Source organism: Clinocottus analis, unplaced genomic scaffold, assembly GCF_023055335.1.
Source record: "Clinocottus analis isolate CAN_PGR_092001 unplaced genomic scaffold, fCliAna1.0.p SCAF_1, whole genome shotgun sequence".
Classification (NCBI taxonomy): Eukaryota; Metazoa; Chordata; class Actinopteri; order Perciformes; family Cottidae; genus Clinocottus; species Clinocottus analis.
The window spans coordinates 15,148,487-15,171,845 of record NW_027175820.1 but is presented as its reverse complement, the minus strand read 5'-3'; the positions used below and the strand labels follow the sequence as shown (position 1 = coordinate 15,171,845).

The window sequence follows — 23,359 nt, the reverse complement described above, 5'->3', positions numbered from 1 at the left end:
GAGTTTATCTTTGCAAGAACATGCTATCTCTATGTAAAGTGCGTTGTTACATTTTGTATACGATACCATGTTGACGACATTTTGACAAGGAAACTGAATTACACCAGACTTTAAAATACACAAAGTTTAACAATACAATGTTAGAAGTATTTCTTAAAATATTTCATGTGCAAATGTTGCATTTAAAAATCTTTGAAGGATGTTCACTGTTTGCTGGGAGCAACACATTCAAGTATTTGATTATTTTAACCTGACTAGACGAGGAGCTCATACATACATTAACTTGGATAGATGAGCTCAAAAACAAATTTACTTGGACAAATAAACAACTAAAGATTGAGTTGCAGGCACATAGGAAGAAGAAAAAAAATACAAATTAGACAGATTTTTCTGTAAAATGTCTAATTATTTTCAGTGGATAAAAGGGTTTTTCCTCAGTTTTATTTTCAATCTGCCTCAATGAGCCTTAAATGAGATGTGCAGTCCATACCACATGACACCCTCTATCTTTAAACCTTTGATTTAGATAAGGACATTCATTAGTATGAGGATCGGATGCATTCAACCACACTTTAAATACAGTAAATACAAGTCTTTTAAGAGTAGATACATTCAAACAAAACACCTGACTGTTAAAAAAAACACTCAGATTCCATTATGTAGAACGTGAGCTCACTTCTTAACAATTTCCCATGTTTTATTGTTAAACAAAGCATATTGAAACTATTTTAATTGATTTCCCCTTTGCCACTCAACCCTTACTTGCTTGGAGGCAAAACAGCAGCTGTGGAAGAGCTGCAGTTGATTTCCAGATTAAGACATGACCTGTCTACAAAGATTATACTGTTCAATTCATAACATTTGCTGTATTTAGTGAGAGCTGAAAAAAAGGATTGTTTGATTGGCAGCCTTTAGGTAGTGAGAGACCCGCTGGTTGGTTGCCACTGGGTTTCACTGCTTCCAGTTGGTTATTTTGGACTACAGGTCATCATTTTCAAATTCAAATCCTTTGGCTCTTGGGTTCTCCAGAGTCAAGCCATCATCATATTCCTCCTCCTCCTCCTAGGTGAAAGAAAAACATTGAAAACATTGATTTTTGTAGCATTTGCAGACGTCTGGTCGTTGCTTTTTGGATTTCTATCATTCTTCCTTTTCTTTTAGGCTGTGCTAATGAGTAATGAGCTTTAATAACCCATTGCTGAGAAATACTGCATTCATATGGAGCTTTAAAAGTATCATTATTCCTGTGTTAGTCAAGATTGGTTTTCCCTTTATTTACAACTAGATTTAAGCTTTGCAGTTCTTTTTATACAAATATCTTTTCATAAATATAACATGCATTAATAATGTATATCACACATGCATTGTTTTATTTTTTATTGAATCATAATTGTGTCGTAACATCATCCTCTCTTTGTAACAACTGGGGGATGTGGTTTAGTGTGTTGTGTAATAATGCTTGAGCAGTGTTTCCTTGCTCTCGGACTCCTTATAAGCCCACATGTTGAAAAATGTTAAAATATTTTTGATTAATTTTTAAGTCTTGTTGTGACAAATTAGACTTTGGTGGGCCGTTGCATTCTAGTGTGTATTTGAGCGTTGTTACTTACATCGTCTTTTGGTTTGTAGTCTTTCTCTGTGCTGCGATAGGAAACCACATGGATCAGAGTGTAGACTCTACAAAGTATTAGAAAATTAATATTAGAAAATAAATTTACAATAGTTTCAAGAAAAACAGAATGAATTATAATTTTCCATAATGGCAGGTATGTACGAGTACAAGTTTTCCTGCTCATTGTGTGGGAAAATATCTTATACCAGTAATAGCTTTGTTATGTCTATGCCACATAATAAACGTCAAGTATCTGAAAGTTTTCAGGGTCAGTCTGTGAGTTAGCTGTGAGGCAAATACAAGTCTGATATTACAGCTGCAAATGAAGTTTCAGTGGGTGCGCAGCACATACAGAAGGTTGTTTATGTGTGAGATTGTGTACCTGTGATATAACATGGCAATAAACTGGATAATAAGAAGGATCGCAAATGAAAACAGGAACATCAAACTGAGAGGCTCCACCTATCAACACAAAATACATTAATGGGGTTAACTTTCAGCAGGATTACAGCAGAACTGACAAACTTTCCAAAAGATGACACGGTCCTCGTTTAACTATCGGTCTGTCCCAACCTGGAGCATTTCTCCAGATTCAGTTCCGTTCGGAAAGTATTTAGGGATCTTGATGCTGATGACATCAGTTCCAATGGCTTGCAGGAAGAAGGTAGCAACAACCCACAGCACATTGATGATGAAATACAGGAACACAGCCTTTGGGAGGAAGAAGAATTACATGATACTCTTTAAGTCTTCATACCAATTACGAACATCATGTCAGTTTTAGTAAGTATATGCTTACGATCATTTGTACCCTTAGATGCCATTGAAACTATTTGTACCCTAAAACCTTTTAATTCAGACCTGTTTCATTGTGAAAAACAAATGCATATCAATTTGAATCATACTAATACCACTTAGATCATTTTAAACAATCATTAAAAACAAATTGCACTTTGACTCAAGTTGACAGCATACTTTCCAAGCAGTTGGTCTTATCAAAAGCCTTCAGGAAATAAGCACTAGCAAGACAAATCAGAAGTTAAGATTACCAGTCTTAAGATGATTTTTCTTTTATTCCAGTAAGTGTTTGAACAATAAATACTTAACCTATGGCTCCTTATTCAATTCATTGGCAGAAAGCTTGGGACAAATCATAACAATTTGTCGTAGCAGTGTCGCATACCTCATCATAGTAATTAAGTCTATTAAGTAAAATGAAAGGTTTGATTTGAATGTTTGCATTGGAGTGCGTCACGTGACTGATGCATGACGGGTTGTACCAGAGCTTCTATTGGCCCAAAGCTTAAGCGAGTGGGAGCCACGGACACATTATGCTGGTTTTATGGGTGAAAATGGTCCCCATCTGTAGATATGCACATTTTAATGATACATTACTTGTATAATTCATAGCAAATTGTTTCATGGACCCCCTGGCAGAGTGATACGAACCCCTGAGAGTCACTGGAATAATCAACGCATGTTAAACGTGTCTCCCCGAACAATTTCTCATCGCCATCTGCTTCTGTTTTTTTTGCAAAGCATTACAGCTGCAAGTAGTTGCTCCACATGAGTTTCCATTTTGTTATGTGGGCTTCCCCATGAAATCACATGAGGTATTGCTTCCTCTGGCACGTCAATCATAACAATATCCTGTTGTGTGTGACGGATTATGATTTTAACATCTTGTCGTGTGTGCAAGTTTAGGATGAGAGGGATGAATATCTGTGAAGTGTCTCCTTATCTCTGTGAATCAACATGGTATCAAAATTGGTTATGATTTTTAAACTTGTATTCTGAGCACAGCATAATAAAGTCAGCAAATTCTAATTAGAGCATGTGATGAATCAGTGGTGGTGCTCAAAGTATCATCGTTACATATAGTGTCGTTTGTTCCCAAGACCAGAATTCATGAAAAACAAAGCAAATGATTTGTATGAACAATTAAAGATGGCTGACCTTGTTGCGTAGTGACTTTAGTTCTCTGGTGACTTCTTCCAGATATGATTTACTGTCAACAATAGGCTTCAAGTAGCGTTCAAGTAACTTGTTCCAGAAGTCTTGCTCGCCCTAAAGACACACAAATGCACATATACAAATATTTTTTTAATTAAGGCAAAAGGGGAACGAATGGATAACTTGAGCACCTTCATGGCCCCATGGGTGACATTGAGGTAGAACATTTACAGAGCTGACTTTGTCACCTTACCCTCTTACACCGATCAGGTGTAAGTTATTGTTATAGCAATACATTTTCTTGATTACCCATTTTACCCATAGGTTACTATTTGTTAATCTTAAAACATGTAAATATTTAAATCTCTTTAGCCAACACTGACGTGGTCGATATTGTTACCGTATTTACTTCACACAGACTCCGGAGCTGAATCAGCTTCTTACCTCATCAAGTTTTTTTACTTGTGGGGCGGTGAGTGTTTTCTTAATCGCTGCTTTTACTCTCTTCTCTAATTTCTCCATTTGACTGCTTCTAAGGATACGCCGAGACTATGAAATACAGAAAGTCAGTTAGTGATTCAGTGATATTCAACAACAATTAATCTCCTCCTCCTTTTTGGCATTATTATACAGTTTGAGATTGTAACAATAGAAGTCCTGAAATAGAAGCATTGTAATGTGATAAAATACAATTATGCATGGTGATTCCTTTTTCATGTGTTGTTATTATTATTACATGCTCTTCCAGGGCATGCTCCAGCTCATCCAGCTTGCTATCTGACACAACGTCTTCAGGCCCCACTCCACTGAGCTCTCCATTAAGGGTGTCTGTTAACATTAGGACCAACTCCTCACACACGTCATCCTCATTCTTGTTACGGAGTGTGTATCTGCGGACAAAAAAAATGCACAAAACAAAAGTATAATTATACGGTTGCAATTGCACAGTTTTAGCTGATACAACCGTGTGTGTGCGTGTGTGTGTGTGTGTGTGTGTTTGTGCTTAACATATTATCAGGCAAGACAAATCTTTCTTAGCTGATTTACCTTCACTCAAGACAAAACAAACAAACAGTGAGGAGTTCAGCCCAGATGGCATCAATCTCTCACGTGCACACACACACATGCACGCATGCACACACACACACACACACACACACACACACACACACACACACACACACACACACACACACACACACACACACACACACAAGTATACAGCATGCACACATGAGTATGCAATACATTTTATAGTCTTTCATCATCAATGGAAACTTTGCATACAAGTTTTAGCATAAGTTAAACATAAATAACAATAACTTAAGATAACATAAGTAATTAACAAATGAGGCACATGTTTACAAATGGACACAAACAAGTTAATCTATTTGTTTTTTAAGTTAAATTCAATGGTCAATTTGTGCAAACATTTCCACAGTTGTTGTGAACATTTGAACAAAAGACTTGTGATAAAGAACATACAACTACTTTACATTTCTCTCCTCAATTTTATTTATTTACCGTATTTGTTCCTGTAGATTTCTCTTCATGTTGGCGTAAGTCAGCTTCTTCAAAAATTCTGCCTTCACCGGTGTTACCCAGTCTACACAAACATGCACACACACACCAATAATGTAAATATAGTATCTGCTATACATACTTTGTTTTGTGTAATTAACTGTATGATTTACAATACATAACATTTAGCACAAATATACTTTTAGTGCTTCTTACCGCTGACAGGAAGGTCTGTTTCCTCGAGATCAGCAATCATCAGGTCGTAATCCTCCACATCGTCGTCGTATAAACTTTGTGACATGCTTTTTTTGTTGATGCTGCCACCACTGCACACAGGCACACACATATTTTTGCGAGTGTTGAGTATGGATTGTACATAAGAAGTGTGTAATTGCCTAATGACAGCTGATGAACTTTACGGCTGTACAGATTGGTGATGGCTGATTGACTGAAATATTTATCGACAGAATAGATTATTGATAAACAGTAGAGGAGGAAGAAAAGACAAATAAATACCTGCTACTGGAAGCAGTTTCATTGCCTTTTATTGCCATCCAATTATGTTGGTCAGTTAGAGGTTTCTTAGCTTCTTCCTCATCGTTTTCTGTGTTTGTATCAACTTTGGCTTCAGGTTCCATCTTTGCTGCTGCTTGTTGAATTGAGTCCTGGTTGGTAATGGGAAGTGGAGATGCCTGCTGTGCAGTCTGGCCAGTGATCTGTTGAAGCATCAGATTCTCTGATTCCTGTGTTACCTGCAAAGCAACAAGATCACGTTACTTAACCTGTCCTTATAGTTATCCTCTGGAAGTCTTGCCAGTGGTTGTTTGGTAACAGTACCTGTAACTTCATGTCCCAGCAGCAAAGTCTACAGTTTCTGTCACACAGAATGTTGTGGTTTTTCTTCACTTCTCCTTCTCCCCTGGCAGACAAACAGAATGATGGGCAGTGAGAAAAGACTCATATTAGTATACAGACAGTGAGTGATTATTAAGAATGACATTGGCCATACATAGGCTGCTGCCACTATGACCTAAACTGGATAAGCAGCCAAAAAAATAAATAAATAATAGATGACTGGATGGATTTCGTCATATTAAATTCTACATAATTGTCCCTTACATCTCATTATATACCCTGAATTCACCTTTTGGTTTGTTTTTAGTTTGCTTAATATTTCAGTTACTGGACTTTAGATATTTTATGTCTTGCTTTTGAGAATTTCATATTTCAAATATTTCGAGATTAAACCCAGATTTCCTCTTGTCCTGTTTCATGTTTGACGTGTCTGTATTAGCTCATGAATGCCATACAAACGGAGGTTGATTGATTCAATTATTTTTGTATCACATATATTTTTAGTATGTTGATACTAAGGAAGAATTCTTCCCCCTTTTGAAATACTACTTAGTCTCCAACGGTTTTTTAATTTTTTTTTTTTTTTTTTACTGCTTTTGCTCTTCCTTATTCTAGTTGTTCATTCCTCTTAACACCATTTGTGCTAAAATCAGAAGTCAGGTAATCAACTTCTATATTGGCTTTAGATCATTGGATGATTATATTTGTAAGTTAGGGGGATTGCGGCCTGCTTCTCTTTGCTTAATATCCTTGTACGTTAAAAATTCAGTTATTGGAAGATAATTATTAGAAGATTGGTACATTACTTGCTGGATTCCCTTGTGCCCCATGTAACGATGTGCATGTTAACAAGTGAGTAGATGGTCAGTAGAAGGTATCCACTAGGGATACAGATGAAATACATCAGACCATAAATAATCATCCCTGAAAGAGACAATTACATAACATAAAACTGTTAACAGGATATACCACAACACTGTTAAAATCATAGTGAATGATGATCCAAAGTAAATAATATAACCATACCCCATTCCTCTGGGTGTAGTATTGCTGTCACTGAATACATGATTGTCATTGAAACCAAAAACAAGCCAGTGGGGGTCAGGAAGGTGCCCTGAATCACCATGTCACCTAAAAGCAGAATACGGTGGGCATTTGTGAATTTAGGGTTTTAAATCATTAACAACATCATAATTTAAAAAAAAAATCCTAACGGAAATATGAGGTCACAGATTATTTACTCACCAATGATGGAAAATAAGGACGCCGTCATGAGGAACGCATAGAGAATACTCATAATGGCAGCAATGGTTATCTGATTATTAGCCTTGGCTACAAAACAGACGATGACGTAGAACACGGGAGGAATGCATGCGATGATGATGGAAGTTGTACCAGCGATTTTGAAGACAAATTGGAAAGCACCTGATAGATAATGACAGACGAGAAAGAGAGAGAGGGGGGGGGGGGGGGGAGATATGAACTTTGATAAAGATATCAACACAAAAAATGACTAATACAGAGCTAATACGGATCAGATCGGAAAAGTGTATATGTATAGTTTTTCTATCCTACAATGTGTTAGGATTCATTCCAAATACATGGGTGTGTTATGAAGACTAGATACAGTCTTCCAAGATGCTGGCCCATTCGTTCCAATGACGGCCAAACTGTAACCAAATATAACAGGCAGAAGAAAAAGTTTACTTGTTTTAAAACATTATTTCCCTTTACTTAGTGGGTATGATTTGTATTATTTGACAACAAACAAATGAAGATGAGAGATGCATGGACACAGTGGTAGGAAAGAAGAAAATGTGTGTTCCACTGCAGTCATTTGATAACTCTTAAAAAGAAAGCGCTTGTAGCGTATTAAATTAGACCTGAACCTACCTGCTATCATGAGAGTTACAGAGGCTGGACCAAGGATAGAGGAACCAACAGTGAACATCTGGTAGAAGATGTAAAGCCTGGAGATGGACGAGTTTCTCTTCACTGTCTCTGAACCACTGTAATTTAAGTCCCAACAACAGAAAATATAATATTGATCCAATGCACAAGTCTTAGTAAACAGCTGATTGAAGATCTATAGACGGTAGATCACTCGGAAAAATTGGAACTAAATATAATAAAATTGTAGCATTTTAATTCAGACGCTTTTCTAAATCAGTTAAGTGAGAAAGTACAATGCTAAGGATGTAAACTCCACTTTTAATATTGATTATAATCATAATATGAATAATGAACCCTGACCTGTGCAGAAGGTCCAGTGTGTTAGCCAGTGTAGATGGTCCCCATCGTCTCCTCTGGTTATAAAACTCTTTAAACTCTTCTGGTGAGTTGGTGTATGCATCTGATGCAGCATTGTATTCGACACGCCACCCTTGTTGCAGTAACAAAGTACACAACCAACGATCCTCCCCTAGAAACATACATGCACACCCAAGACACAAAATAGAAATGGATGTGAACAGTCAAAAAAGAAGGGTAAAGAGACAAAACTAGGCGAGGTCAAAATGGTTGGTGCGCTTCCCAACCGACCTTGGTCATACTGCACATATTCCGAAGCTCTGGTTGCCGTTGTAGTGTATCTCTTCATTACATTATCATCCATTAAGGCTGATCCTCGAAACAGGCTGAAACATCCTGGACTGCACAGCACGGAGCCAAGCACATGCTCTGCTGTCTTCTGAAGCCAATGGCCGACTGCATACTCAAACTTCTGGTACCACACCATGGGACCTTTGATGACAGGAAGGCAAAGGGATGAGCAGAGAGATTCACAGAGACAAATGTATAATTGGATAAAATAGGAGAGAAGAAGGAATTTGGACAAGAGGAATGAGAGACAATCCTTTATAAATGCTAATTCCTTAAACTATTTCTTTCCACTCAGTCATGTTGAGGGTTATGGAAGCCGGAGTCTTTCCAGCATGTGTTGTGCATGTACTTTACAGCCACATGCCTTTAATAAGTATTTTATGGAAAGAAGTTCCCACTTGAGCACGAAATCATGAAGTCATAAATAATATTTGCTATGGATACGAATGAAAAATATGCTGTTGAAATAATTGATCTATAAATAATTCATCTAGCATTACTGGCCACATTGCTTCGCCTCATTGTGTTGCATGGATCCAGTGAAAGCTCCTCGCTCCTACATAACCCCAGCTTGTGCCATCGTGGTTGCTCAGCACTGGCTCCACATCCCAGATGCACAGGGCAAGCAGCTTGAAGTAGAATCAAGGTCTAGGGCTTGAAGACAAATTGACCCATATTTGACCAAACTACTATACCTTCTGTTAAAACGACCAAACCAATGTCTACTTACCCATACCAGTAGGATGGATTCTACCACATGCTGCACCTACGTTGCTGTACATCCTCAACCTGTCAATACAAATAGTCTTTTTATTTACTATGTTTATACATGGTTTATATCCAGTAATAAGTGAAAAAATTGTTTTGACCTGTCTACAAGTAGAATCACAGCTTTAGGTTGGAAGTCTGTGTCTCCGTCCAGAGCCAGGATGTAAGTGTTGTCATCAGAGATGAATTTTCTCTTGTAGTCATTGTCGTGCTGAGGCAACAGAAAAATCTCTCCATACATGGAGATCATGCTCTCTCTGGATGGATTATTCTGCCGCTGGACAAACCGGATAGAGATTTTAGACATTTAAATATTTTAAACGCATACTGCTAAATGTGTAAGATGTACACTATTTACACAAAATAGAAAAGTCTTACTGTGATCTTCTGAGGGTTCTTGACGATGTAGCCCTTCCAGCCGAGTAGATAGTACAAATACATAATCTGAAAGTCAAAGACAGTTATGTGTTGTGGGAAAATCTGAGACCGGCTCTTGAAGACATTGGTGCAATTTAAATAGTGTATTTGTTCCGCAAAAACTTTAACAGAGGTGACTTCAATTATTAATTGTGTTGATCTGCGAGACATGATAACATGAATAATCAGAATACTAAAGAATCAGACCGTCAAACCATCGCCCATTAAAAGGGACAACTGTTCAATTAGTTTAGGATATGACAGTCATACAGCGTGGAGGAGGGAGTAATGAGTTCTTTCTGTTTGGACAACCCAGTGCAAATAGTCTTACATTTTGTCTGTTTGTCAGAGATTACTGGACAAGCCTCACACCTACATTAAAGGTCTCAGACATATATTTTAGTAATGCCCCGAGTCATTCCCATACAGTTTTAACTGGGAACTGCCTGGTGCAAGTCTTTTACTGTTGGCCACCAAATAGCGTCTTGTACCATGCCACCTTTAGGACAAAAACACCTTTACTGCAGCTCACCTGGGACCATCTTTTCTTGTTCTTGATGAGTAATTTGTCTTTTAGATGAACATAGAGCATGTTGCCATCTGGCATAACAAATATCAGCCTGCCACCGTAGGGGGTCTCAATGATTGACACATCATCTGGTTCTTTGTTGGTAAACACCCTGAATGAATAGATCGATTGAGAGAAGATTGGTTAGATAGATGAATGGAGGGATGGATGGATAGCTGGATACACATAAAGACATATAGTAGAGTAATGGATCTCACCTATAAACCTCAATGACAACATGGATCAAGTCAGTAACGTAGGTGTTCACCAGTCTCTTTCCTGTTTCCTTTTCAGTCATGTAAGCATCATCTACATAAACGTGACACTCAAAGTCAAAACAGTCATTATGGTTCTCCTTTGGATCACCTCGGTAGCGGTCCAGCCTGAAACAGCAAAAGCCTATTCACTCAAGTATTTACATCTTTTTGTTATGACAAAGTGTGCCAGGAAATAAATAGGAGAATACAATTTAAAATGCTAAACAGCGCAAATGTTTTTTAATCCCTTAAATTTTTTTGAAGTTGTTTGCAAATGAAGTGGATACTTCATATTAAAAAGAGCAACACTACACCAGGATGATGTTTCACTGCCTCTCTTTGAAAATTGGACATCTCTCTCTGAAAATAAGTGAGCTCTGGACCTGTAATCCCACAACAACAATGTCTTGGTGTACTGATACACCTTGGAGTACACTTCTGCATCACTGCAGCGAGGGGAGAAGCCGATGGAGGTCAGTAAAAACAACATTTTAGCTCTTTAAAAGGTTGTAAGAAATTAATTAAACCCATGTTGTGTTTTGGATACTTGGACTTCTAGGTGTCTGCAATGACAGTGTCTCTAACCTGAACATAGAGGTGAGAATTTTAAGCATTTCATCATAGGTCTCATGCCACATGGTGGCACAGAGATAGATCACACAGTTCTGTATGTCTTCGTGGCTGTGGAGGAGAGAAGAGGGTAGAAGGGAAGGGAGAGGTTTTCAACCACAGCTTTAAACATTTCATGCTGTTACCATGCACATCTCTCAACAGGCTAGGAAACAAGCTCTGGTCTTGAAAGGTGGATGGGGATGGTTACAGACTCATGGTGCCAATAATTTCATTCAATAACCACATGTGCAGATCCAGAAATGTGTAATGCATGTTTTTCATTTTTTTTCTCATGACAACAATGACAGTGTACATTATCCTACAGGAATATCAGAATCTTCAAAAGTATGCTTCAAAAGGTAATCTACTCATGACGACATATTTTGAATTAATTCGGCCTTGCACCTGCACCTCCCATATACGGGATATCTGTGCTTCTACTGCATCTAAACATAATTATTACTCTAATTATATGACTGTCCATTCACCGTTCTCGAATATATGCAGAACAATAAAATAAAATACAAGATAAAATAATCAGAGAGATTCTCTTGTCAGACGCATCTCACCTCTCTTGGTTTCTGGCTCGTGGTACCTTCATCTTGGTGTTGAGTAGCAGAGAGAGGTCAATGAAAGCAGATTCATACAGTCGCCGAACAAAGAGCTGGGAGGTTCTCTCTATACGCTGGACCTGAGACATGGAGAACAATAAAGGCATTTAGGTGCTAGTCCTCCTGCCTAATCTTCATATGAGAAGTATTGTGCCATGTAATGTTTATATTTGATTTCGGAGTAGAATGTAGTTTTAGATTCCATGGATGCTTAAAACTAACTCATAATTGATTTACTGGTATTTAGTCATGCAGATCAGGTTTGATCAGGTTTTGTGATGCCTGTGGGCATGTGTGTGTGTGTGTGTGTGTGTGTGTGTGTGTGTGTGTGTGTGTGTGTTTGTGTGTGTCGCTACCTTAATCTTCCATACATAGTAGGTACACGTGACAAAGCCTGCCCACATACACACTCCCTCCAGTGCCAGCATTGAAAAAGGCCATTGCAGATAATAGCTGTAAATCAAACAGTCTATAATCATTTTCGGACATTTTACTCACATTACAGAAAGCACATGTATAATCCACAGAGGCTGCATGAATTGTTCGGGCCACAACTGCTGGTTTAAACCTGATACAAACACACAAACTTACCTGTTGAGTGAAGTTCGACAGATGCTCCTCGTGATTTCCAGTAAAACCACAGGGGTTGTGTTCTTATGGCTCAAGTGGGCCAAGCCTTCACAAAACTCTGCAATGGAAACAAGGCGTAATGTTTTAGGAAATTGGTAATACGTAAAATGATGTTTCTCTTATCACACTGCGCTTTCAGGGAAGTATCCATTTGCCATCCAAAGTATATATGACTAATTTCATGTTGTCAATTTCTCACAATTGACAACATGACTAGGTGGCATTTGTTTTAACTTTCTGAGGAATGACCAAAATAATTAAATGAAACTAACTTCAAACAAAAGTCCATTTAAGCAGAGTATACTTAATTCTCATAATGTTTAAAGGATAAACTCACCCGTGATGCTCCCGTGCTGTGCTCCATTCAAATCTTGTGCCTGGGTTATGAAAAGTATCAGTCCCAACAGGAGCACTGCAGGTCCTGTGCAACATAATGGCAGCGCAAAACTCATCCTGACTGCATGAATCTTACAGGCCACCACACCAAACCAGTGGCAGGCTGCTGAGCAGAAAGCCTGAGGCAGGAGGCAAAGGGGAATATCAGTTACTGCCGGGGGTGCAAAATTCATTTTTTTTTTTCCATTATTCTGGTTACTTTAGATTAAATTTGTAAATGAGTACCAGTAAGATATGATTCTCAGTTCTGATTGAGTTAAACCTGCTGGAATCACTAAAAATCAACAGGTGAGATTTTTGGTAATACTTCAAAGTTGTGAACTCTTTTGTCTAGATTAGAACAGTTTCATTATTAATGGATACATATTACATCAGCAGGGCGTTAAATCTCGCTGAGTGTATCAGTCTATCCCTAAAACGGTGTCAGAGATCACATTTCTTTACATTTTGTCTTTCACAAATGTTCAACACTTTTTTTCTTGTGCAAACCCTTTAGTCGACATAAAAAATATGTAATTTGACCATTTAGCAGCTAAAGACAAGCTGCAAATCTTTAAGTGGAAAGATCTAAAAGGGAGGAGAGGTATAGGCCTGTGACTCATATGCATAGGCAGTGAATATCTACCGCCCATCTTTTTGTCTGTTTGTTTTGCTGTCTTTCTTCCACTTACTTGTAAGAAAAACAGCACCAGTCCTATTTGCAGCAATTCCCAGTCAGCATCCTTCAAGTCAAAGTTTGACCAGGTAATGGATTTCTCAATTAGCACATGGTAGAATAGGTATACCGCTCCTGCAACAGAATACATGGTGTCACATAAGACATAATCTAATACAGGTAACATATAAAAGGTACTGTGTTTATCAAATAACATAACATATCAAAAGTATGTTTAATATAGCCTGCATAAGAACAATATAAAATAGCACAATGTGTTTTGATAGGTTAACCATGAAATTAGTTAACTGATTTGAAATCGTAACAAACACAGTGAGATTCAAGTAAATATAAGGAAATTAGCTGATGTATGGAAAGGGATAAAAGTGTTTTGTTGAAAAGAATAGACAGCACAGCACTCCAAAATTGAAAACAAAAACTGAAGACTTCATCACAGCTGGAGCTCTTCCTCTGCTCACCATCAACATCTCGAACAGAAACGTGTTTGTTCTCCAGTGTGAATGTTGATAATGAGATGATGAGAATACTCGGCAAAACACAGTGATGTTGTTATTCATACAATTCAAGAGCCTGTGCTATTTTGTCTGCATGCTTTTTTTTTTTTTTTAGTGTTGTCTGTTGATATAGCAATTGATGGCAGATAATTACCTATCACCATAATCCTCAGAATACTGCTGATGACAAACACAAAGTCTCTGAAACCATCCAATTCTGTCAGTTTCTCCTGCAGGGAGAAAGAACGAGATGAGAAAAGTCTCAATGATCCTGTCAAGTAATTTCAAGCCAATAACACTATTTATTAATAAACACTAAAGATGGCCAAAAACTGTTCGACATCTAGCAGAAGTTCTATCAGAACACACGAAAAAAAAAAAAAAACATACCAAAACTGACCAGGTGGGCAGTACAATTACATAAAACGACTAAATTGCAACAATTAAAATAACATTTTTTGCGTGTCAGTGGGAAATTTCAGCTTTTAAAAAAAAAGTCAATTGCAGTCTACAATGGAGTGATTGTAAGGGATGCATACCAGTTTGTTGGCTAATTCATGTAAAAGAAAAGAAAAAAAAAGCAGTTTTATAGTTGAAAGGTTGGTGCGGTGACGCCCAATAGAAACACATTATAGAATAACATTATACCTGCATGCTATTAGTAGCTTGCAGTGGATTTTCCCACCAGCAGAGGGAGACGAGGAGTGAAGAGAAAATTCCAATTCCAATGTAGATAAAGCAGTCCGCGCTCTGTCGATCCACATATGACGATACACGGACATAGTAGTCAATCCCCACGAGGCAGTAACCTGTTTGTTAGTTAGTGAAGTAATTAAGCCGTTAGTTAGTAGCTCACACTACAGTATCTACTCGTAGTGACTTAGGCATTATTACACCTTCTTAGAGGTTAGGCACTGTCAGCCCTTCATTGAGGTTCGGCAAAGAACAAGAGTTTGACATTTAACCGCAATCTTTCAATGTGAACGCTTTGTATGCCCACCCTGACCACCTCGCTGAATCACCTTGCGAATCCAGTGCTTCATTCACTCAAAAAGTTGCTCACTATGAACATAATGCAGTCAGTAATCCTTTGCCAGCACAACATAATTGGGAAAACAATCGCGCACTGCATTATAGTAATTTCAAGGATTCAGGCCTGCAGTCACATACACACTAGTGTAACTTGTTACTTGGTCTCATATGAAGCTGCTACCTAAATGCTTCATTCATTTTGCAGCTCAAGGTTTGTTCGTATTAAAACATGTTTTCTAAACAATGTGAGCTGCTCGTAACCAACATGCAACGTGTATTTAAATGCTCAAATCTGAAGTTGTCAGTTTGTCGTGCCTTGAGAGTCATAATGAGGGTGGCATGTTTACTGAACCAGACATTTTATGGAAAACTCCACAATGGGGGAAAAAGGGAAAGAGCTGATTTGACGAATAATTAGAAACACATCAGCTCGTTCCAACCCTTAAGGACACATTATGACTGAAATATGTTCAAAACAGGGCGGGGAAATGGAGCAAAGCAATCAGTATGACATCTATTACTGCACATGTTCTGTAGGAGGAAGAGGATAACAAATTGTTCTCTTATACCATTTTTTTCTTCAACCCATCCTAGGTCTAAAGTAGATGGAAAGACATGTCAGCTTGTTAAATCACAAATCACCTCCTATCAGGTCAAAGGTAAATATTATGTTGATTGTGGAGCGCTACTATAGTAATACAAATATCAAGATTGAAATAGGAGACAGACAGAGTTGTATCTAGAAAGGAAATATAAAGAGAGTTACCTGCAACTGTAAGAGTGAGGGAGCAGATTGGGAACAGGATTTTCCAGGTTTCTCTCTGTAGTCTGTATACTATCTGCAGAATGGCAGAAATAATACAGACTCCTCCGCTGATGAAGAGGTTAGTCAACACATCAAACTGAGGCATTACAACGAGCACCAGGGTAGAAGTACCAAGAGACACCAGACACTCAATGGCACACACCTGGAAACGACACAAAAACGCACATCATTATGTTTACATGGTTACAGAATTTTTAGGGAGTATATGGGGGTGAATATGTCAAATTTAGGCATTACAAGATATAGATTGACTTTCAACGTTTGTTTAAATCCTGCCGCTGACTGGTTTAGTTTAACAATGAAGAAATAAAATGCTCTATTGTTTACATAGATTTACTGAATGTACTGAACGTGGCAGTGAGGGACTTGCACAAAGTGGCATAGCCTAATCTTGAGTGTGTCGTGGAACATGACCCAGTGGCCATAAATAATGAATGCAAAAACATATTGCTGCAATATACTTGTAATATTGCTCAGTCTTCCTGTGCAAACAAAGATTTATGATATACATTTTCCACTATCTTATTCACTGTAATTACAATCAAAGCAGACTATGGAATAAATGAATATGTTTTGAAAAAACTTACAAAGGACATGGTCTTCATGTTGGGATGTACAAAGCTCTTGAAGGCACATCTCCACAGGGATTTCAGAAACACCAGGAAGTTGGGGCAAACCAGGCAGAAAACCAACATCAGCATGTAGAACTGTTTTTCCTTTGGGCTTCGCAAGGAGGTTGTACTGGACATGGTTGACAACACCAAGAGACAGCCCTGATTGAGCACAGATCAAGTGTATGTTAAAGAAGAGTTTGGAAAGCACAACAAAACTGAAGCAACCGTTTGTTTCGCCGTATGGTTGTACAATTAATGTACATTTATCTTTTTATTTAGAGTGAGATTGTAGAAAGACCCTAAAAACTACATTTCCCTTTGTCATCGTCCTTTTATTTTGAGTGCTGTTACAGTAAAGTGCTGTGTGTAGCAGTACTTACTGTAAATATAAAGAAGATAACTGCTTCCTGATTACCTTCGAAGGACTCCACCTTGATTTATTGTCCTCACACCAATAAGGAAGTTCATCATGTTGAACAATTATACATTTTCTTTTTTCAAACATTCATTAACTTACTGAACCTTTATTTATACTCCTGAGATCATTGAGGGGCAACCCTCATTTTCAAAAACATTAAGTCAAATGCATAAACAAAGTAAAGCAACACAAAATGACAACCAGTAGATGTACAAACAGAGAATTTTTAAGATGCAAAACAAAGGAAAGTTATGTTGAAACATCCTTTAAATTTTGCATTTACAACTTTGATTATGGTATTAATTGTTAATGTTTAAAATGTTTATGCCTGATTAATACAACAAATGTATATACATATACATATACATATATATATATATATACACATATACATATATACATATATATACACATATATATATATACATATATACACATATATATATATATACATATATACACATATATATACATATATATATATATACATATATACATACATATACATATACACACATACACATACACATACACATACATATATATATATATATATATATATATATATATATATATATATATATATATATATATATATATATATATAACTCAAAGCCCTTTAATGCTTATTCAGTATGCACAATACATGCGTCATGTATTGCATCAAATTGCAGATAGACATCAAAATTAAAATATCATTTATTTTAAAAGACAGCAAATTCACCTAATAGTGAGAAGGCATACAAAAACATTTTTCAGAGTCCGCTTGTGAGAGAAAAAAATATTTATAGCTTGAGGCTTCACGTTTAGAGTCGGAGACTCTACGGGGATGCTTCTTTCTTTGTGCCTCAACCCAAAGGATGAACAGATGAATAACGTTTGACAGAAACGACAAACACACTGATAATCCTACCTTTGCAATAACGGCGCTGGCCAAGACAGCTAACCCAACGATGACAGCCACCAGGTACTGGGCTAGTTCGAAACATCTTCTCTTAGTTTCCTTCTCCGCTCCAATTGGGTTGAGCTGGAAAGGATCCCACGTATCCCTGAGACACATGAAAACACATACATTGATTAACTTCAACTTTAAAACCTATTTACCCCGAGCACCCCAAGCCCTCACAGCGTCCATTATCAGACAAAGAAAATGATAAAATAAGTCCAGTGACGTTTCCAACAGGATCTCTGGAAGCACAACGTTGATTACTTCATTCAAATTGCTGAAATACAGTAAAGCCGTGTGGGAAGAGTTATATCCGAACAGAATTTTTTTTTTACTGTTAAGTTTATGTAATTACATAAACCCTGTAACCGAGTGCGGCCGGGATGTTTTTTTTTCTTACTCCTTTGACTATTTAGACCGCGACGGCTTCCATGGTGGGAGGATGTTTCTTCAAACACCACGTCACACATCTTAAGCAGAAATATTTGCAAATTGTAATACCCAGCATGCCCAATCCTAGCATGCTTAGGCATAAAGGTTATAACTTTACAATGTTTCAACCTAATGACACAGTTTTTTGACTGAAACTTCTTGTTAACAGGCAAAGGCTTTGTTTTTGTTTTTTTAGATTCTGATTCTTTAGGTCATTATCTTTACAAAGAGGGGTCTGACAACTCTATAGGTTGTTATTTAGGCCTTGTAAGATTAAGATGGAACAATTTGGGGCGGTTCGAAAAGACATTTTTGGGAAATCTTGCTCAGATCATGTTGGAAGTTCATAGTTATAATCAAAATGCATAGACATATATATTTTTTATTTATTTGTGTAACTTTTTTTACAAATACATTCTGAAAAAAATGATATAAAATAACAAAAGTATTAAAACTCATTTGGGGTTCATATGAGTACTTGAACAGATCTGGAGTACTCGAACAGACCCCCTAGTCGGGGACTCAGGGCTCAATAGGTTAATCACAGCTAAGGCCGTCAATCCCAACTCACTTGACCAAGATCGTAGAACATCAGTAGGAACCATTACATAATAAACTGATGTTGGACTTTAAAACATGTTTTAATTACAGTATTCAAATTGTATTTCTGTGAAAACAGAATGCTGTGTAGTTTCCTGAATGTGCGTGTGTAGTGCCCTAAAGGTAGAGGTCAGAAGGCCAGCAAGGAAGGGGTTGTAAAGATGTGGCAATAAAGAGGGTTTGACATATGGGAAAAGTAATGAACAAGAAGGCACATTGGCCTGTTACAAGGTAGCTATTGAGACAAAATAAATATATTTGTTAACGTATAATGATGATAATCCAGGCATTTGGCTTACGCAAGTCATGTTTAGGGTTGGAAGTAAGACCTTCAATTGTTAATTATGTCTAAATTACACTGTACATGTTTTCAGCGGCGTCAGAATCATTTGGTATAATTTGTTGTTGACATTTTAGTTTTATCATTCTTCGTGCCATCTCTCACTGCTGCCTGATTAGCGTCAATTACAAAATGATTATCAGGGTGTGGTTGGTCTTCCTTGCTTGCCACATAACTAATAAAAGTGCCAGCGAGTTCAGGTGAACCTGCTCAGCAGTACGTCCTCAGCCTCGCTGGCAGAATGGGTATTTGGGAGATGAGAGACACACACTCCCTTCTCTAATGAGGTATATACATAAATTGTCATTACAAAAATAGCCAGGAAGAAGTTGATCGTAGAAGAGCAAATATGCTCTATATAAATAAATAAAAAACGTTCAGCTGTCGGAAAATTACAATTAAGTGTTCTATGTGTTTTATTCTAGGTCAATACACATCTGAGAACATAGTATGTTAGCTCAACTTGCCAGGATTTTCCTTTTTTACCATCTGATGATCTTGCAACACACTTGTATAACTCATCACAGTTGCATAACACTGAATGTAGTCATTTACTAGTATTCTCAGACTTTAGATACTTTTTGGCACATAGTACTGGCTTTTTTCAAAGTTTATTGTTGAAAAATTAAGGGGTTTTCCTATAACACTTTCTACTAATCATATAGAAGATAGCAGAATATAAAGTAAATCTATTTTTAAAAATGAATACAATTCTAATCTCAGAAACATCCCTGATTGTTTTGACCTCAGAGATACCAACATGCAGACTGTGATTAAAACTGTACTGCACATTTAACATTTTAAATGGAGCAGTACTCCCCTAACAGCAGTCGGTATCTGCGGGGATGATATCAGCCACAGCAATAAAGGGAAGCACAGCCGTGCACGAGGGAAATTAACTGTTTCCTCAAACTGTAATTTATACCAAATGAAAACCCACACAATACTTTATGATATATTGTATCAATGGGCATTGCAATTTAATTATACTATCCATTACCAATATTTTGCTAACAATTAGCCTCCTAGCAATGATTAATATATGTCAATATATTTTGACCGTGTGCCGACAGAGAGGACGTGGATTGGCTTCCTGGTGTGTCTAAATGGTGTGTTGAACACTTTTCTCTTTAAATCAGGTAGACTAATGCAGCTAATCACATGTTGACCTTGATGGCACGATAAACTTCTCTTCTGCAGCTTCGTTAGTGAAATAATAAAGAAATAAATTCACTTCAAATTTGACCTCTTTGACTTTTAGTATGTTGTTGTGGTTGAGCACAAACTGAAGCTCGTAACCTTTGACCTCTTCTTTACAATGATTGTATACAATACATGACAGTGAAAAGCATTTCCATTAATGGTTATTCTGACTAATAACCAGGCATGTAAACAAATCTAAATGTATTTGTATTCGTTATGAACTTATGATGCACAGTTAACAGATGCTAACGGCATTTGCGGCATTTGTATGAATTTGCGCAGTAAAATTTCTAATATTATAGTTTGACGTAAATATTCAGAGAATAAGTGAGTTCACCTCAAATTACTTATGATGAGTTTTCACCAGCTTTCACAGGTCACAGCTTCTTAGTAATACTTAAAGCTTCAACAAATAATCTGTCAGTTAATCAACAGACAATGAGTCAGCTTTCACTATTGTGATAATTTAACTATTGTAATAATCAATTAATAATTTAAGTTAATAATCAAGTATCTAAAACATTTATATGATCCAACGCTTTCATTATTTTCAGTCATAATCTACACAATGTTTAAAGCCAACTCAAACGCATAGTACTTCTGTTTATTCTACTTTCTTACTAACTGGTATGGGCAGTAATTTGCTAAGCTACCACTTGTAGAATAGTCTGCGAAGTCACAAAAAAAGTAGATGAGAATGTAAAACATACGCGTACACCCTCTATTGATAGAAGTTTTGTCACATATGCAGATGTGGACATTTTGGGTGAACTACTTTCTGTGTCGGTCCAGGTACTTCCAGCAACATTAAGAATGCAAGAAGGGATACAAATATTATTGTGACCCCCAGAGAAGAAGATGGATTTCTGCTGCCTAACACGAAAGTGTCTGCAACGCCCAATTATATATATCTGATCAGACGGGATTATTAATATTAGACTTTGGTAGCTGGGCTCAGTGGCCATACGTAGTTCACTTAAATTCATGTTGCATATAATCCCCTGTCTCTCAACTGTAACAACAGGCACAGCCTTTAACAAAACAGAAAGGGAGCAACCTTCAAAAAGCAACACACACACAGTAGATTAGTTTTTACCTGTGTCTTCCTTCTCTTTTCTTTCCTCTGTATTTTATCTCCTCCATTATGCCAGTCTACGCCACTCCTTATGATGGCCAACTTAGAGTCTGTTTCAAAGAGGAAAAATATTCAAACAAGAAGTTTTCTCTGATACAGTATACCATGTATTTTGAAGTGAAACATTAACACGACAAAGAACAGAATGAATAGATTTGAAGACAAATAATATGATCATCGTCAGCATTGGTCTCATCAAAGAAAACAGAGGAAAATTTACCTTGATATATTTAATTCTTCTGTTGATTAGACCTGTGTCCTCAGGTCTTCAGAAATCCACCCTTTGCTTTTTTCTCACTCTCTCTCAGCTCACACAAAAGCAAACTTTGAACTGCAGGTTAGAGGTATTCAAAGAAGAATGAAAATATGTGAAATCTCACATATTTGTTTTTAGATAACATTCATTTTGAGAAGTTTCCAATTGTCAAGTGGACTGGAAACCAACTGTGTCAAAGTCCTTTGGTCGTCTGCATTGGTTTGTCACTAGCTTATGGAGGAGACGTATAAACCGCTAGGTCCTGCCCCTCGTGTGGGCGTGGGTGTGTTTGCATGTGTGTGTGTGTGTGTGTGTGTGTGTGTGCGTGTGTGCGTGTTCTGATAATCAAAGCTTATGTTAGCTATGCCAACCATAATGTGTATGTGCTGGTTGGACAGATATTGAAAGGTAACCATGGGCATAAGATACCGTCACCACCCAACATGTGTATTGTGCGTGATTTTTGTGTGTGTGTGTGGTGTGACTAATCAGAGTTTATTGTTGACTACAATTACAAGTTATAAATCCAGTTTTTATGAGCGCCAATAAAACGGTACAAAGGTCGTTTACACTGTAACATATACAGACGTGGCCACAGGACTCCTCAACACTCACGCTCTCTTTTTCTCACCGTCTCTTTTTCTCTTTCTTTCTTTCTTTTTCCCGGTATTAAACTACACATTTAAAAGGTATTCATACGATACATAAAAACAGTTATTACAGTACTACGTCAAGATCATTGTTAATTACATTTAGTGATGTTTTATTATGTATTTCCCAGTTTGTGACATGCCATTACATGTTGTGCAATCTTGAAACCAATTGGCTATGGGTTTTTTTTGGCTACTGTATTTCACCTGTTTGGCTCTCCACATTGACGGCTTACCTGCATTCAACCAAAAAACGGATTGGTTAGGATTAAAACAAAAATGAATCTGTTTATAGATTTGACATATTGTGCAGATAAGTAAGCTGCATGTTCTTTTTCTAATTTCATTTATTGTTATAGTAATGCCATGCAGCTTTCTGAAGTTTGGGATAAACAAATTAAATTGTTTAAAGCATTCCACTCTGATATTATTACACATCTTATTCTCTACCTCACCTGTGGTGCAGGGAACACTACTCACTACTACTCACTACTCTTTGCTTTGTTGGTAGCCAGGACTTTTTGCGTCTTCCTTTCTCTTTGGCTAAACTGTGGTCAATGAGCCTGCATTGCATTTCTGACAATAAAGAGATACTCTGCTATTTAACCCTAAACCATGAAATTCAGTCTATTTTGAGTTTTGTTTGTATTCGTCCAATGTACAAAAGAGGCCTCTTTTGTAAAGAATTTGGTTTACTCTGATTAGTGGTTGAAAAGCAGTTTATAAAATTATAGGGTTATATGTATATATTTCTTTTACGTCATTCTCATTTTTATTTAAAAACATATATCTATCTTACCCGGTGGTAGCGTGCGCATCACGTACCGAGGCCACAAGAGTATTTACTGAAATGACACATGTTCAATACCTTCCTATGGTCCTTGCTCCATGTCTTTCCCTCCTCCTCATTTTCCAAAAAGGGCCCAAAAGTTATCT

At 37.2% G+C, this 23,359-nt stretch overlaps 1 protein-coding gene across 1 annotated transcript; it reads right to left on the bottom strand.

Moving 5' to 3' along the window:
• Nucleotides 1–558: 558 nt before the first annotated feature.
• On the bottom strand, nucleotides 559–21,525 carry chs1 (chitin synthase 1). The gene is made up of 34 exons (XM_068574822.1): nucleotides 21,479–21,525; nucleotides 17,775–17,910; nucleotides 16,417–16,602; nucleotides 15,770–15,971; nucleotides 14,620–14,780; nucleotides 14,126–14,201; nucleotides 13,473–13,591; nucleotides 12,743–12,920; nucleotides 12,367–12,463; nucleotides 12,132–12,228; nucleotides 11,734–11,855; nucleotides 11,138–11,233; nucleotides 10,514–10,678; nucleotides 10,260–10,407; nucleotides 9,689–9,754; nucleotides 9,412–9,587; nucleotides 9,273–9,331; nucleotides 8,483–8,683; nucleotides 8,195–8,363; nucleotides 7,835–7,950; nucleotides 7,187–7,366; nucleotides 6,968–7,072; nucleotides 6,748–6,865; nucleotides 5,924–6,005; nucleotides 5,603–5,838; nucleotides 5,303–5,412; nucleotides 5,090–5,171; nucleotides 4,302–4,455; nucleotides 4,010–4,114; nucleotides 3,569–3,679; nucleotides 2,186–2,323; nucleotides 1,995–2,074; nucleotides 1,611–1,677; nucleotides 559–1,062 (listed from the first exon to the last, which is right to left on the bottom strand). The coding sequence occupies exons 1-34, from the start codon at nucleotides 21,523–21,525 to the stop codon at nucleotides 979–981; spliced, it is 4,269 nt and encodes a 1,422-aa protein (XP_068430923.1). The 3' UTR covers nucleotides 559–978.
• Nucleotides 21,526–23,359: the final 1,834 nt, after the last annotated feature.

Coding starts and splice junctions, on each gene's coding strand:
- chs1 (XM_068574822.1), bottom strand. CDS start 21,525: ATGGAGGAGATAAAATACAGAGGAAAGAAAAGAGAAGGAAGACACAG. Junction 8,684..9,272: donor AATCCATCCTACTGGTATGG/GTAAGTAGACAT, acceptor CTGTCATCAAAG/GTCCCATGGTGTGGTACCAG. Junction 1,063..1,610: donor ACTACAAACCAAAAGACGAT/GTAAGTAACAAC, acceptor TCTTTCACCTAG/GAGGAGGAGGAGGAATATGA.